The sequence below is a fragment of the Notothenia coriiceps genome, unplaced genomic scaffold, assembly GCF_000735185.1.
Source record: "Notothenia coriiceps isolate Sejong01 unplaced genomic scaffold, NC01 NC01_scaffold00021525, whole genome shotgun sequence".
Lineage (NCBI taxonomy): Eukaryota > Metazoa > Chordata > Actinopteri > Perciformes > Nototheniidae > Notothenia > Notothenia coriiceps.
In genome coordinates this window covers 155,939-172,030 of record NW_011354226.1, presented here as the reverse complement: position 1 = coordinate 172,030, position 16,092 = coordinate 155,939, and the positions used below count along the sequence as shown (strand labels likewise).

Below are 16,092 nucleotides of genomic sequence, written 5' to 3'. Positions count from 1 at the left end.
GAGTTGCTAATCAACTTCACTTTCTCAAACTGTATCGCACACAGGCAGACTGCAACACACACACACACACACACACACACACACACACACACACACACACACACACACACACACACACACACACACACACACACACACACACACACACACACACACACACACACACACACACACACACACACACACTCACTCACACACACCTCGCTCAGTCCTCTCTATATAGACTGGGATTGAGTTGCTAATCAACTTCACTTTCTCAAACTGTATCGCACACAGGCAGACTGCAACACACACACACAAACACACACACACACACACACACACACACACTCACTCACACAATGTGCCATCCTGACAAGCCCCTTTTCTTATTCCAAAAGATAAGTGACTGGATGTGATTCTGTGACTGCGTGTGTAAGCGTAAGTGCACATGTAGGTGTCTATGTTTTTTTTTTAATGAATACAAAGGGACACACGCTAACGTGTGTGGTGCCCTGCACTCTGCCAAGGTAACGATATTGAATAAGCACTTCTTAGTGATGTGGAGCGTCGATAATGTGGCAGAGTGAAGATGTTACCTGTTATCCCTTTCCTCCTCAATATTCACCTGTCACACAATTTACATCTAAAGTTTAGACAGTCGTAGGAAAAGGAATTCAGAGGCGTGTGTATGTGTGTGTTCCTATATGTGTGTGTGTGTTCCTATGTGTGTTTGCCTTTTCTTTTATGAAGGTTTGCATGAAAAGGAAATGTGTGTACGTGTGTGGGCACATGTAGAAAGAGATTACCGCGCTGCCATCTCTAATAGCTTTTGTTTCGTGATTCCACAGAGGTTTGGGATGTTGGAAGGTGAAAGTGTGCGCACACACACACATACACACACATGCTCACACAACTGCCGAGGACACACAGAGAGGTTTGATTGATGGGGAGTATGAGCTGTGAAACTGTGCGATTAGGAGCCTTTTTTTCCCCTAGTTCAAGAGAGGACAATTGTTGAAGAATGGACCGGCTTGCTTTCCTGCCAGTCCATAAAACCTGCCCATAAAAGTTGTTTGTGTCCTTGTGTGTGTGCGTATTTCAGAGACAGAGAGGTGGGCGCAGACAGACAGCTCTTAAAACAAACAAACAGGCAGGCAGAACGTCTGACAAATTGACAAAGAAAGAGGAATGGGATGAAAAAAGGGAGAGGGAGGCTGTGGAGAAACCTTCCCTCAGCCCTGTCACGCTTTAGCGCATTTAATCACCTAAACCAAGGTGGCTTTCTCCATAAAAAAGTCTACATTGTTAACGTTGACCTGCACCTTTCTACACTTCTGTTACTGCTTGTTTTTGAAAAAGGACATAATGTACCATCACCATCCCTGCTTATCAGCTTGGATACCCCTCATATTTGATCTACAGCTCATTAATTTTGATGTATGGATTTGGACTGTACACTTTATGAAAAGGGCAGTCGCTGGAGTGGAGGCCATGGCTAGCCTGGTAAAAAGAAGTGTAATTAAGATCAGCAGACAGGGAGGGAGAGAAAGAGAGAAGCGGCGATCAATAGATGCAGACAGTGGACCCTCTGTGTTTTTCCCTCCGAGTATTGACGTGTTCAGTCAATTACAGCTAGAGAGAGAAGACGAGGAAGAGGAGAGATTGGGATGTTCAATGTGTGTGAGGAGATGGGCGCGTATTCTGAATGTCTACACCCATATGTGTGTCAGTACATGTGTGAGTAGGTGCAAGCAGCCAATACACATCTGCGTTTAAGATGTGCTAAAATACTGTCGACAAATGCAGAGCAGACAGATCTGCTGTTGTTTGAAGACTCCAGTCTCTTTTATCTACCATCAGCAGACACAACTAAATCATTGTTTCCTCTCTTTGCTGGTTAAAATCACACCACTGCAGCCAAATAATGAGGCCCTTTTCCTTTGTGTTTGAATTTGACTTGCATGATGAGTATTGTAGGAGGAGAGGGCTTCCAGCTGTTGTCGGTTAGTGTCACAGACAAACAGGGAGAAGGGACAATGGGACGACGGCCGACCGCTCCGTCCGATTGTCTTGTTGTCAAACCGACAGCAGGTGCCTCAAATGATAAACGCTGAGTGTCAATTATTTCAAGGAAGGACGATTTTGGAAATTGGTTCAAATAGAAAGAGGGAGAGTGGCAGAGGAGACAGTGGGGGTTACATAAAGAAATGAAAGGAGCTCCATTTTCCCAAAATGGGGCCAAGTAAAAGCCCTATTTTGTTTAACTTCTAGTGCATCCTGTTCTCAGTATTTCCCTTCACACATGCCCCCCACATACACACACAGCCTTCAATAGCCTGAATTGTTGCTGGCCACCCCGCTAAGTGTTTGTATGCTCACAGTCGATATAGCCGTCGCCGGGAACAAAATTGCACTTGATTTTATCTCAGCAGAAAAGATATTTGATGGCATTTCCACCTCCAAAAAAAAGAAGATTATGCTCACAATAATCACACTCACTGGGTTTTCCTTTCTCCGAGGGGATACAAAAAAAGTCCTGGTTTTCTGGCTGAAAATGGTGGTTAAGTAAAGAAAGGGGGAGTTGTGAGGATTGGATGCGAGGCTGTAGCTGTGTATCGATGAATAGATAGAGATCTCAAGAGCTGCCTTTCCCCAGATGTGTGTGTTCAGATAGAAAGCCTTAGAATTAGAGGAGAAATATCGTGGTATCCCTCCATCTCTCCATCTCTCCATCTCTCCAACTATCTAAACAAATCTATTTGTCTGCCTCTGTATCTGTAGTGTCATCTGATATACATTCATGACCCCAGCTGCTCTTATGGATTTGCGATTGACAGCCCTTTCATCAAAGCATCTGTTCTTCCCCTCTGTCGTACTCTCACCATATGGACATGTCATCCTCAGCTGCGCGTTTCATACCAGCGTAGATGATGTGTCTCCATGGTAACCAAACTCCACTTTTAGAAATATGATATCAATTATGTTTTTGGCCCCACAATGTGCAGGACGTCTACTCGAGCACACACTGGTGCCTGTATTGCAATGTAGTTTGACATTTATAGTGTTTCATATCGAGTTAGTGTGCTTGATACTGGACTCGTGCAGATTTGGGCACATACTGCGGCCCTGTTTGAAGTTTTATGGCTCCTGCAGTGTACGAACATGTTTGTCTTCTCTACACGATAAAGCCATTTGAGGGGAATATCCCAGCTTTTTCCAGGATTTTAAACAGCTCCAGATTGCGGCGAAACTCTTTAGTCCCGGTAACACTGGGAGAAGGCGCGGAGCAGAGGAGGGAGAAGGGCTCTCACGCAGCAATAAAAATCCAGGAGAGAGCATAAATCCATCTCCCCTTGTAAGGTCCGACATTTTTTTGCAGATGTTTCAAGATGTTTGGCCCAAGTGACGGTAATGTCTTGCCCATCTGTCTTCTCTCCTCCCCCAATGTCTCCTTATCAACATCTGGTTTTCGGTGCGGCAGGGAAACAAGTATCCTTTATAAGCCAAGGGTTCCCAGTTCCCCCTCTGCTTGGGCTATTAACTTAGCCTCAACTACTGCTCTCTCTCTGAGCACACATACTCACATATGCTAACCATTAGAAAGTCATACCATTCAGAAAATGTAATAACTTTCAGTTAGAGGGGGAGATAAAGTATTTGGCTTATTTGTTCTCTCTTCACTTTTTCCATAACTGCAAAGAATTTGGGGTTCTGGTTTTTATGCCTCCCCTGTGAGAGGGCAAATGATTGCTTAGTTGTTAGTTTGAGGATGCTTCAGTGGGAGGAAAGCCCCGTCCCCTTAAGCATTTCAGTAGTCCCCTTGGGTCTCTGTCTACACCTCTACTACTCACAGGAGTGAAGAGAATAGAATAAGAGACCCATCAATGAACTTGTTATTTATTGGGCAATGAAGGCACACAAACATTTTGCTGCACAGTACACACAGAACAGCAAAACAAGGATCTTAATTTGCTATTTCCTCTTTGGCAATATTAAATTGTCCACATAATAATTCACAGCTGTGCAGGGATAGCGTATTGTGGTGCAGCTGTAACTTTATGTTTGTGAATTAAACCATCTCTGAACTGCACATCATATGCGCACACACACTTCTACAAACAAACACACAGGTGTGCACTCACCAGATCGCTCTCACATGCTCACAGACAGTAACAAGTTGAATTTGCAGACAAAGACACGCAGCTCAGCACCATATGGCAGGGTTGTCAATCTAAGATGAAAGCATGCAGAGCGTGTTTGAGTGTGCCATGTAAGGTGTTGTACAACGTAACTGGTGTGTGTTTGATAAGGTGAACTGTATCATTATCACCTAGACCAGTTTACACATTCATACAGAGCTCAAAAATACTAATTTGCTTCTGTTTATTTATGTATGAACACAGCATACACACACTCTCATTCTGCCACATACCCTTGTCCTACTTTTCATCATTTAGCTGCTTAACAAAAGCATGCTGAGCTCATTGTTACAGCCAATTATGTTCTATAAAATCAGTGATGTTAATGAAACAAAACAGTCTCGCAATTTTGTGAAATGAACATCGAAACTAAAATGTGTCAGACAAATGTTGAGGCCGCAGCATGTATCATTTGTTACCAGTTGATTCAAGTGACAGGCCTCCAAGCTTAGGTAAAGGGCAGCTAAGTGCAACACATTTCAGTTGTAATTGTGTTTTTATTGATGTCATGTTGGAAAAAACATTTAAAAAATCATTAAAGACAACCCTGCATTAGTTGTACCACACACACAGGCGCTGGGTTTGAATATAACAAGTCTTCTTTCAGGGTTTTGCCACTTTGCCCAAGGGCGCAAGACACAATCACACAGAAACATGCAACCCCACACGACAGATGCCCCTAACTGCCAAAGACGCTAATGCATTAGTCGTGCACTGCCCCAGGCCAATAACAAGCTCAAGTCACCAGCTGATGAACTGTGGGACACACACATCACACACACACACACACACACACACACACACACACACACACACACACACACACACACACACACACACACACACACACACACACACACACACACTGATTCAGCATATGTGTGTGCTTACCCTGATCCCATGTTTGTTTACAATTACCATATAAAAGGATTACACTTGTATCTAAATGTATGCATTTGTTTTTAATAATTCAGCACTACCCACTCTCACCTCATTTATATATTAACCTGAAGATGATTGATCTTATGAACATGGTTTTAGTGCAAGTGCTTATTTAACCACCAACAATCATGTCTTTGATTGTGTTTTGAGCCTCGTGTCGGCTGCTTTCGGGTCTTCGATATGTCTGTTTGCTCACGGGATTGAATGTGTGTGAATGTGTGTATGTTGGGGGTTGGTTGTATCTTCACGGGGAATTGATTGCAAAGGATTAGATTGTGATTACAAAAGGGGGTGGGGAGCAGGAAGTAGAAATTGGGCAGGGAGAGGGGTATCAAGGTGAAGGATGTAGCAAGGTGAAAAGAGACTGGAATGACATTTTAAACTAAGATATCCAAGTGCAAAGTCATTTCTAGAACAAAACAACTATTTTTGAGACCTGCGTGTTTCAAATATTTAATGAAATTATAACCAAGAATTAGTTTAGTACCAGATAGTTTTCTGCTTTGATTTGACATGATACCTATAGATTAACACTTTTATTTATTTGACGGCACAGACGCTCAGTCAGACCAGTGGGAACAATCCAAAATGGGCTTTTTGTGTTTTGGGATAAAAGCCATTTTATTAAGCATGTTTTGATATAAACCTGTTTGTCTATGCCAGTTAGAGTACAAGCCTGATAATAGAGAAACTGGGAGAAATGCAACTGCTGGAGACTGATGGCAGAAGCCACAGAGTCAACATCAGAGGAAGAGATGGAAGTAGTAACAGAGAGAGAGAAATACCCTGTACAAGATGTTCAACAACATTTATGAGTCTCCAAATTGCTGAGCTGGGATACAAGCCTCAGCTTTCAGACCTCTAATGTGTTTTTGAGATTCTCTGTCTCCCTTTTAGAAAGCCACTAACGCCAAACTGCCTCAACGCTGGAAGCTTTTTCAGCAATTGAGGCAAAATAATATGTGAAATCCGTCAACCTATATTTAACTAGTCAATGTCAAGGAGTTCACACAGCTTGTCTTAACCACAGCTACATGCAATTTACAGAGTATATATAGCTTCTCTACTGTAATAGAAAAGTATAGTGCAAATGAGGATTTAGAGGTTGTTGCTGCATTCATGGTATGTGGAAGAAAACTTGTAAAATGTGACACAGCCTGCAGCTAAAAGTACTTCTTGCTGTTCAGATGATTGCCAATATGAAACTACCTTATTTCATGAAAATGGATCTAGAGGCTTACCGTTGTTGTTTTTTTAATGAGTGAGGAAAGACGCAATACAGCTCCTGCCTGTGCACTGCGAGGGGAGAATGTATTTAAACGTATTGCCTAAACGTATTGCCTCTTCTCATTGGAAACGTGCCAGTGTTTTCATTCACGCCGTGCAAATTAAATCAGTATCTGGAGAAGGCATGTGTAGGAACGATAAATTAATGAATTCACATATTCTAAAATTGTTTATTTTCACAAGAAAACGTGCTCTGAGAAATGGCAGCAACAGAAATGACACTATTTTATATCTCAACATCATACACACGCCATGCTTCAAGCACAAATACATTTGTAAGAACAGGAAGCAGACACACATTCACCTCCACACTCTCACATCCCTCCAACCCCCGAAAACAATCAGCTGTTATACCGTAGAGTGGTTTTGATTTAGGAAAGGTGGTACAGTCTCCTCTCTGTCTAGAGTCTGAAAGCAGCAGTAATGTTGAACTAGTGCCAGAAGAAGAAAAATCAAGGACACTGTTTTTATTTTATTTTATTTGATCAGCCAGACACATTCATCACAGTCATCAATCATTATTGACAATAAAGCAGAGACTCCCTCGCATAACTATACTGCAAGGAAAAGTAAATCATTCTTCTGTACAAACATTTATTGCCATTGTCTATTTTTCGTCAGTTTTTATTTTATTTCGCTCTCTTTGTTATTTCACTCTCCTACCTTGTATATTTGCATACACATATATTTGCGAATGTGTTCGTATGTCGCCTTTGACAGCTGTAATTAAAACAGTGGGCACCCTAAGGTTTTTTCACCTTAAAGACCCCAGATAAAAAAGGTCTGGTCAGGAGGGCCCGGGCCACATTCAGACCTTTATCTTGACCTTCCTTATTCACTTCTTCTACTTTGAATGTTTGTCCTGATGACAAGAAGCCATGAGGAAGTTCAAAGACCGAATCTGCTCCGCTCTGACTGTTTGAGGCCCCGGGGCAGTTTCTGAAAAAGCCAGATAGCACGGTCTGCTTACCAAGGGGAAGCAGGCAGGACAGTGGGGTCAGGCCCAAGGCCATCAGTCCCTTACCACCCTCTTAACCCCCCCTTCCCTCCTCCATCAAATATTCTCCGTCCGCTTTCAATCCCACAATTGCTCTTCCAACTTTTATTACCTGAAAACAAGCAAAAACATCCTGGCTCTGGAGTGTGTGCGTGCTGCTGTGTGTGTACGTTTGTTTTTGCACAAGAACAAGACATTTATGTGAGCAGTGCAATGCTGTCTGTCCCATACACACACACACACACACACACACACGCTGTCCCCCTCACACACATCCTGACCCCGAGCAGCCAACCATCCCCACCCTTCTCTCCCCTATACTCCCTGGGTTCCCATCCTCTCCCCCCCCCCAGATTCCTTCTGGTTCCTGACCAGCGGGGCTATCTCTGGATGGCCGGCGGTTCCTCTCATTCTGCCGGCCCATTGTGTAGTGAGTTGGGTTGGGCCCTGGGCCCCGGGGGCCGGGAGGGAGCCAGGAATGGCCTGGTTCCTGTTGCTGTACTTAAAGGAACTGTGGCACCATTTCCATTAGTCAATCATATCTGCTGTGAAACTGATGTTAGGGCTATTTCTGTGAACACTGTTACGATCATGTAAGTTGCTTCCCTCTCATTTGGAGAATTGTGGCGTTTGACCAGGAGGACTGGGAAGTTTAATTGGGTGTTAAAGTCACTTAATAACACAATTTTTTCCACAGATGGCAGGAAAAGTCTGTATTTTGCATGTAGAAAATTATTCCATAAACAGATTGGCTTTCCTCTGACTCAGGATGTAGTGAGACAGAGACAGGAAATACTTATGATAATCAGGCTCCAAATTAGGTATATTTACATAGATCTAGCAATTTCACTGGATAATGCCACTGTCAAAATACTCTTTTTTCAAATTAAAAAATACAAGCACTGATGTACAGGGAGTCTTGTATTTTAACAACCTTTCAAAATCGAGCTTTTCAATTTACACTATCAAATATGGCCAGCAGAATTTTTTTAAATTATCAGTTGATACTCAGTAAAGACACTGATAGTACTTTTCTTTTCCAAACACCTTCAAATAACTGAAATGGAGCCTCATCATTATCTTTGCCATTCAGTTGACAATCTGATGAACACACAATTCTTTGCACGCATGTGTTTAAATGCCTCTGTCCCCACGTTATTCCTCACACACTCACAGCCACTGCCATCATACCTTGAGGCAGCTCTAACTACGAACTCCGTCCCTGTGTGGCTTGTGAGTTTCTCCTCTGAGAGCCCTCGCTCTCTAGCTACAGCACCCTGTTAATTATGACTGCCAAGCCAGGCTGTCGCAGTGATTCACTATGGAGGAGAGAGAGGGGCAGGAGAGAGAGTTGGCAGGTGTTCAGATGTATCGTTAGCGCCACCCAGTGATGCAGAGAGAAGAGAATAGCAACTAGTCAAGAAAAACTTGAACGGGTGTTGATTTCGATCAACTGTTCCTCATTTAGCCTCTTCATTTTCTTTTCTTTTGTTCTTTGCTATACCTATTCATCTTTCTCAAATGTCTCTCTGCTGCTTTCCCCTCTTCTGTCCATCTTCTGTTTGTACCTCAATCCTTCAACGCCCTGGCACTCCCCTTTCTTCCCAGCTTGTTTTTCTTTTTTCTTGATGTCGACACTTCTCGTGCCGACGTCAGTTGCGCTGTCTCATGAACTGTTGTGACAAATCAAGCGCTCCATTCCTCTGGTGTCGTCTGTGTTACAGAGAAGTGGAAATGTGCTCTCTCTCCTCTTCTCTGTCTCCACTGACAGCCACCTCTCCACTTTATCATCCCCGAGCAGATCAGATCGGAACTGGGCCAAGTAACTCAGAGCAGGATAAATGGATGGAGGCCATGAGTGTGGATTTATGGGACTGGTTGAGGCTGCCTAAGCTTAAAGGAAATGTGGTAGTTCCCCATTGTGATCATATGGTTTATTCGCCTTAGATCCTTGAGGCACAGCGGGAAGTGCATTTGGATTACAGTTCCCTAGACTCTTTGTTAAAAGGGTTATTGGATATATTGGATAGTTTACTGTTTCCAGTGCTTTAGAAATCAAACATCTGTGTACAAGACATCAGATCATGTGTCGGTAATCTGCAGTTATGTTGTGACTCCAGGTGAGGAAGCGAAAATGCCATCTGAATACCCATTAACAAGTCTTACGGCAGTTAACTGAGCGATTTGGTAGCAGCTGAGATTGGAACTATTCAGCAACCCATCCAGCCACCCACTCACAAACACACACACACACACACACACACACACACACACACACACACACACACACACACACACACACACACACACACACACACACACACACACACAAACAGGCCCGCACACATGCACGCACCGACAGCAAAAAAGTCATTTGTTCTACCTCATTAGCATGTATTGTGGCGAGCGGGCGTAACACACTAAAAGGTGAAATGGGTCCGCCATGAATAGCACACCAGTCGGCAGAGGAGAGGAGAGGAAGAGGAGGGGGGAGGAGAGCGAGGNTCAGTTCTATTACCAAATCCAACTTCTTCTTCTTCTTCTTCTTCTTCTTCCATTTCTTAACTGTTGAATACTGCTATAAAGCTGTCTCTAGGCGTGTTCACAACAGTTAAGAAATGGAAGAAGAAGAAGAAGAAGAAGAAGAAGTTGGATTTGGTAATAGAACTGATCTATTATAAAAATGTTTTCCCCTAATGGCTTGAAGTATAAAAACCTTTGAAACATTTATTTGCGTCCATAAAAGTTGATGAATTGTCAGACTCTGCCCTATCGGTCTCTTCTTCACTTGCCCTATACGTCTCCTGTTATCTGGAGTAAAATCACGAACAATGCCAATAAAATCTGTTTGTAGTGCTCGCTGTTGACTTTGACATTAAATAAGCCCCTTGTAAAGGCCAACTCACAACTACAATAACACAAAGACCTCTTGGTTTTGAGAGTATCGGAGTATTCACACACACGCGCCACGTATACAACGCACTTGGACAAATCCTTACACAGACCCCCCCCACACACACAAGCAAATCCTTTTATACAGCTGCTGCTCTTTCATGGGTGATGAAATTCAATAAGCAGTGAAGAGAACTGCCCTCTTGCTGATAACCATCAATGGGCCTATCGATCTACAAGGGTATGTGTGTGTATGTAGGTGCTCACACACACACACACACACACACACACACACACACACACACACACACACACACACACACACACACACACACACAGACTCCATCTATAATTCACTCAGGGACTTGGTAAGAGATGGCTCTGAATAATCAGAACAGATCTATACATCTTGAAGGAGAGCATGGAACAGTGGTTTTACTATCCAATTCTACTGCTGACATTTGCCCCCGGACTGCATGGCTTCAAATGCAACCTGTGCCTGTTTCAAAACGCTCTGCCATCTTAACACAGCTTTCATGCAATTACAGGAGGAATGACTTCTTAGTTGTCCTTGTTTTTTCTTGAGTGGGATCGCAACCGACCTTCGAGATTGAAGTCCAAGACATAACTTGAAATTCCAGCACCAGAAAAACGAACTTATTCTACTTATTAAGTAGTGAATTAACTCACAAGAACATACTGCATTTAAAGCATATGCATGAAGTCTAGCCAGCCCATAAATGACGTAGCTGGTTTTTGATTCTGCCATATCAACCTGCCAGTGTCTTACTGATCATTTTGGGCGTCAAGCACTCTCAAATTGGCTCATGTAAAACCAAATGAGCATACTAAACAATACAGCTGATGCGATGATTCATGGCATCATTCAGCTTTTGCCTTTTGGACGTGTAGCTGTGAGAAAGTTCAGCCCTTCAGCTGATACAGAAATACACAAGTGGGCTTCATCATGTAGCCGGCATATCATATACCGTTGAGTCATCATCACTTATTCACCATGCAGCAAACCTGGACTGCATCCAAAAGTCTGTGTGTCATACTTTAAAGAAGTGCTCTGAAATGACATCACAGGGCCGGAGCCATGATACTCTGTGATTAATGGGAAATCAATTTTTTTCATTGTGAAATCATAGTCATTAATTGTTTGAGGGTGTGATCTAAAATCTGTATTGAAATACACCACTGGTAATCATTAAAAACCACGTAAATAAAAAATTGTGAGGTGATATGTGTGTACGCAGGTCTTTTTCAACCTGCCAACCAGGGGTATGTAAGTGTTTCTGAGCACGTCTTTGTGCGTGTGAAGTCGAGAATAAAATGGCTGCCATCATTTTTGCAAGGCCACGTCTGTGTCTATGAGCAGCGGTCTGATGCATTTGACCCTAAAGCCTGAGATCAGGGAGGAGGGAGGGAGGGAGGGAGAACAGGTGTGAGGCAGGCTGGTGGCTGGGCAGATGGCCCCTGGAAGAGCTAGCTGGTGCTGCAGAGCCTGGATGGACTGCAGAGAGTTAGCAGCCAACGTTAATACAATCCTGTTTATACAGCGTGCGCAGACGTGCATGTAGATCCGGCAACACACACACATACACGTGCAAACACACACAAACACATAACCTGCAAACAGCACTTATCATTTACTCTCCCCTCATCCCAGATTTGTTTACCTTTCATTTACTCTTTCTGTCTCTCTGCCTCTCTCTCTCTCTTTATCTCTGTAAACACACACACTCCAGGTAATAGTCTTTTCAGTCAAGTCGCTATTTTAATGGAAGTCCCAGAGGTTAAAGAATGGACAAAAACAAAAACAGTTGACGTATTAAATGACGTGCAGGGAAACAAATTCAAATAGTATGACAACTGCAGTTAATAATAATAAATAATACTGATAATAAAAAATAAGTTTGATCATTTAGATCAAACATCAATACATATATGAATGATGACAGCCTGATAAAAATGATCGAATCTTGGATACACAGAAGACACTAAAATAAATAAAAATTAAAAAATCTAATATAGCCTATACTATGTTTTATTGACAATGCAAAAATGCTCATAAACAATCCTCTTTTTTAATCTATATTTAACTGGTGGGTCACGCCTTTAAGAGGAGTTAACAATCACGCCCTCGATGCCTAAAAAGCTTTGCAAGGGGCTAATCGCCATGCGTAAAAAAAAATCCAAAACCCTGTGGGTTTCCAGGAGATATTTTCCTCCCTCTCTAATCTGAGCCGTGAGAACAGTCGGGCATCGACAGCAGGTTGAGCCCCAGCAACCTCCCACACTAACCCGCATTTCTGAGCTTCTCCCAGTCGAGAAACAGATTCCCACTGGAGTCAAATATAGCCCGAACCCTTTAATTTCAATCCTACGACACTCCATTAAAAAGGGGGAAAAAATATCCGTTTTTCTCTTCTTTTTTTTGTGCTTTTTGATTATTTTGTGATGGCAAAGTCACAGCGGGAGGAGATAGAAACTTCACATGGATTTTAGAAGATGCGTTTGACAGTTGTGACAGAGCTTTGGAGGAAGTCTTCAAATGCAAACTGTGAAATTCAAAGTCTGTCTCAAAGACAGCAGAGGGAGAGGAGGAGAGCATTGCTCTTCGCTAAACAGCCAGGATAACATAGTCAAAATATCTTTCCAAGAAAATTGCAAACTTCAACCTTTTGGAACAGATGTAATGACACTTTCCTATTTTAGAAAATAGTAAACAATTGTCATCAAATGAATGAATACGTTCTTTGATTTAAAAACCTAAATGTGGCACAATAATATCTCAGGAGTCGCCTCACAATATAACTAATACTCTGAATCCATAAAGTGTTCATGCTTTCTGGGGATTATCAGCTGATAGGAAGGCTACTTCACTTCTCGAAATGGTATTGAAACATCGGAAGGATAACACTTGATCCGTGAACTTCAGTGGCCTGTTGCCCGAGGACAACTCTCCATCCCGGGTCCAAGCCCATGAATTGTAAACTGCTTTTTATGGAGACAGGGACAGCTGTGAGTTGGTGTCACTGATTACACAAACTGAACCAGCAATTTATAGAAAGCCAATTGTACTTCTGATAACACAAACATGGAAAAAATACTAGTTAAAATGCAGCTCCCAATAGACACTATTAGGTTTACTCGAATAGTCCTTAATCGTGAGCAATTGGGTTTCAATCTCCACTGCTCAGCCTTTTTTCTTCCATCAGAATAAAACCATAACATGCACTATTACGCACAGCACAGACACGCATTGTTCCCTCCTGCAATAGGTCTGTCATCACAGTTTATCTCAGTCAACGACAATAAAATAAAAATGTTATTGCTGGCTAGTGTCATATGTTGTGTTTTAATATAAATGACTCCACGTTTATCAGTCTGGAGCACCTGAGCTGCTGCTTAATTTGCATTGAAACATATGAAACGAATCGTTAATGTCATTTTATATAGCTCAGCTCCTATTTCCTAGTATTTTTCTAGTATTTTCTTATGTATTCTTACAAAGCCAATGCGTAATCAAAATACAAATAATATCCTAAAGCAAGAGAGAAGCCACTTACACTGAAAGGAGGCAGAAATTCCCACCATGCGGTACGTTGATGTGAGAGGGCTAAATAATTTCCAGTCCTTTGGACTCCGCGCAAGGTCCCCTCGATGATCCTCTTGTATCGGGAAAACGAAAGCTACAGAGTCCAGCCAGCTCTCAAGGGCTCTGGCGGTATACTTCCAGGAGCTCCAAAATGTGGTTCAAACTCCGACTGAAGAAGAAGGGGATCTCTCGGCTTCACAGAAGTGTTCAGTCACTGTGGTTATTCAGGATGGGAGAAGCCGGGAGTGTTGTAAAGGCGCAGAGCAGGAGGAGAGATGAGACAGCGATGGAGAGGGAGGATGCAGTGCGCAGGGCACCCGTCTGATTTCCTATCCGCCTTTACCACTTTCTTCCAAAATCCTTTAAAACGTCGAGTCGGTCTAGATTGTAGAAATTCTTTTTTAAATATGAGAACAATTCATACACACACCGTCGGTCAATGGGCTCCTTGTTTTCTGGCGTGGGATAGAGGAGTAGCGGCACTCTGCCTCCAGTCGGCGGTGCGCAGCAGAGCCAGGTGGCGGTGGGCGGGACTGCCGAGGAGGAGGGGGCGGCGACTGGGCGGCGACTGGGCAGCAGCCAGCATCTGTGTGTCCTAAAACAGGTTGGAAAAACCGGGGTCAGGTCAAGTCGAAGTGGTTTCTACCAGCAGTAGCAGCGGCTCTCGAAGCTTCTTCACGTCAGGGGCTCCCAGGGAGATCACTCCAAGGTTTTTATTTACCCAAAGACAAAGGAAACGAGTGCCATCACATATGACTGGATAATTAAAGGATACCTTCAAGTCTGTCTAAAAAATGTTTTACATGACCATGTGTGCATAAACTCTTCATTAGTTGCTGATATTGCATTATTTGCACACAATGGATTATTATTTTTATTTACTTTTCTTAAATTGAACTTTCTTATGAAGGTTGTCTTTGTTGCCAGTAGGGATTGGAACAAGAATTTCAGCGACAACATTTTCTTTGTGTCCGCATTGCTTTGAGAAAGATACTAACAACGTTGAACCATCATTCAAATCTTTGCTTAATGAGACGAGTTAGATACTAGATAAAAATACTTTGTGCATATCCATTCAACTACATGAAATTAACCGGATTACCAATTTGGTTAAGCTTGGGACCTCCCAGAGTGTCTTTAGGGACCCTCAGTGATCCTTGAAGCCCGCTTGGAGAAATACTTGCACCAACAGCAGTGGAGTGTCATGGACATCAACAACATCCAGCCAGATGACTGCTTGAGGAGATGGTAGGCTGTTGTGAGTGTGGGTGTGTGTGCAAGCAAGATTGTGTGATGCATGTCACACACACACACACACACACACACACACACACACACACACACACACACACACACACACACACACACACACTATCTTCCCTCAGCTGAAAAAGACACAGGCAGGCTGGCCTGCAGTAACCTAAGGCAAACACTTTCCCCGGACCATCTGGAAGTCATCTCGCCCGCAGAGCCAGTGAAAGCACAGAGCAGAAGCTACGTTTACAACTCGGTGATAACAACCGCTCCACTTGAACTGCATGGTTGAACAAGTCATGCACCAAGGCCCGATCATAGCATCTCATACATGTAAAGATTCTACTGTATTTTGTCCTGTAATATTCGTATGTGCGTTGGTGGTGGTGTTAACAATAACTAAAATTGATTATAAGACCTTTATGAATATTTAGTCCCCTCTTGTCTGATGTCAGATAACTACGTGGTTTCTAATTTACAGAGCTGAATACAACAAAAAAACTAATTTTGTGTTTTTACTAAAAAAGTACTTCATCCGCCTTATGGAGCATCACCACAACCAATGCAATACCTTCCACTTGTCTGTGACAAGCTGTATGTAAAACATTGTTAGCACACCACCAGCACAGAGCTCATTGTTCCCTCAACGCAGTCTCTGTGGGGAAAAGATGATGCCATTAATGGCAATTGTTTGCAACATTAACATTGTGCGTTTCTCTCCTTCACTTCAGCTCTCTCCCTCTCATCTCCCCCTTGTCTCACAGCTTCAGCGGTGGGTATGTGTTCTCAAATGGAATATGGATAGGTAGAGTCTCTGGCTCTCTGACGAGCACAGAGCAAAGACTGTGCTCTACTTCCATCTTTCAGTATGGGTCCTTTTGTTAATCTCTGACAAAGGCAGTGGGCTACACAGGATGTGTGAATAGATATAGGGG

At 42.9% G+C, this 16,092-nt stretch overlaps 1 protein-coding gene across 6 annotated transcripts in view; it reads right to left on the bottom strand.

The window, feature by feature from the left end:
* runx1t1 (RUNX1 partner transcriptional co-repressor 1) overlaps nucleotides 1–14,376 on the bottom strand; it is a 58,927-nt gene extending 44,551 nt beyond the window's left edge. For all 6 annotated transcript variants that reach the window (XM_010780240.1, XM_010780244.1, XM_010780242.1 and 3 more), the window contains exon 1: nucleotides 13,875–14,376. In XM_010780240.1, the coding sequence (XP_010778542.1) occupies nucleotides 13,875–13,902 (28 nt within the window). In that variant the 5' untranslated portion in view covers nucleotides 13,903–14,376. The remainder of the gene's footprint in view (nucleotides 1–13,874) is intronic.
* Between the last annotated feature and the right edge of the window lie 1,716 nt (nucleotides 14,377–16,092).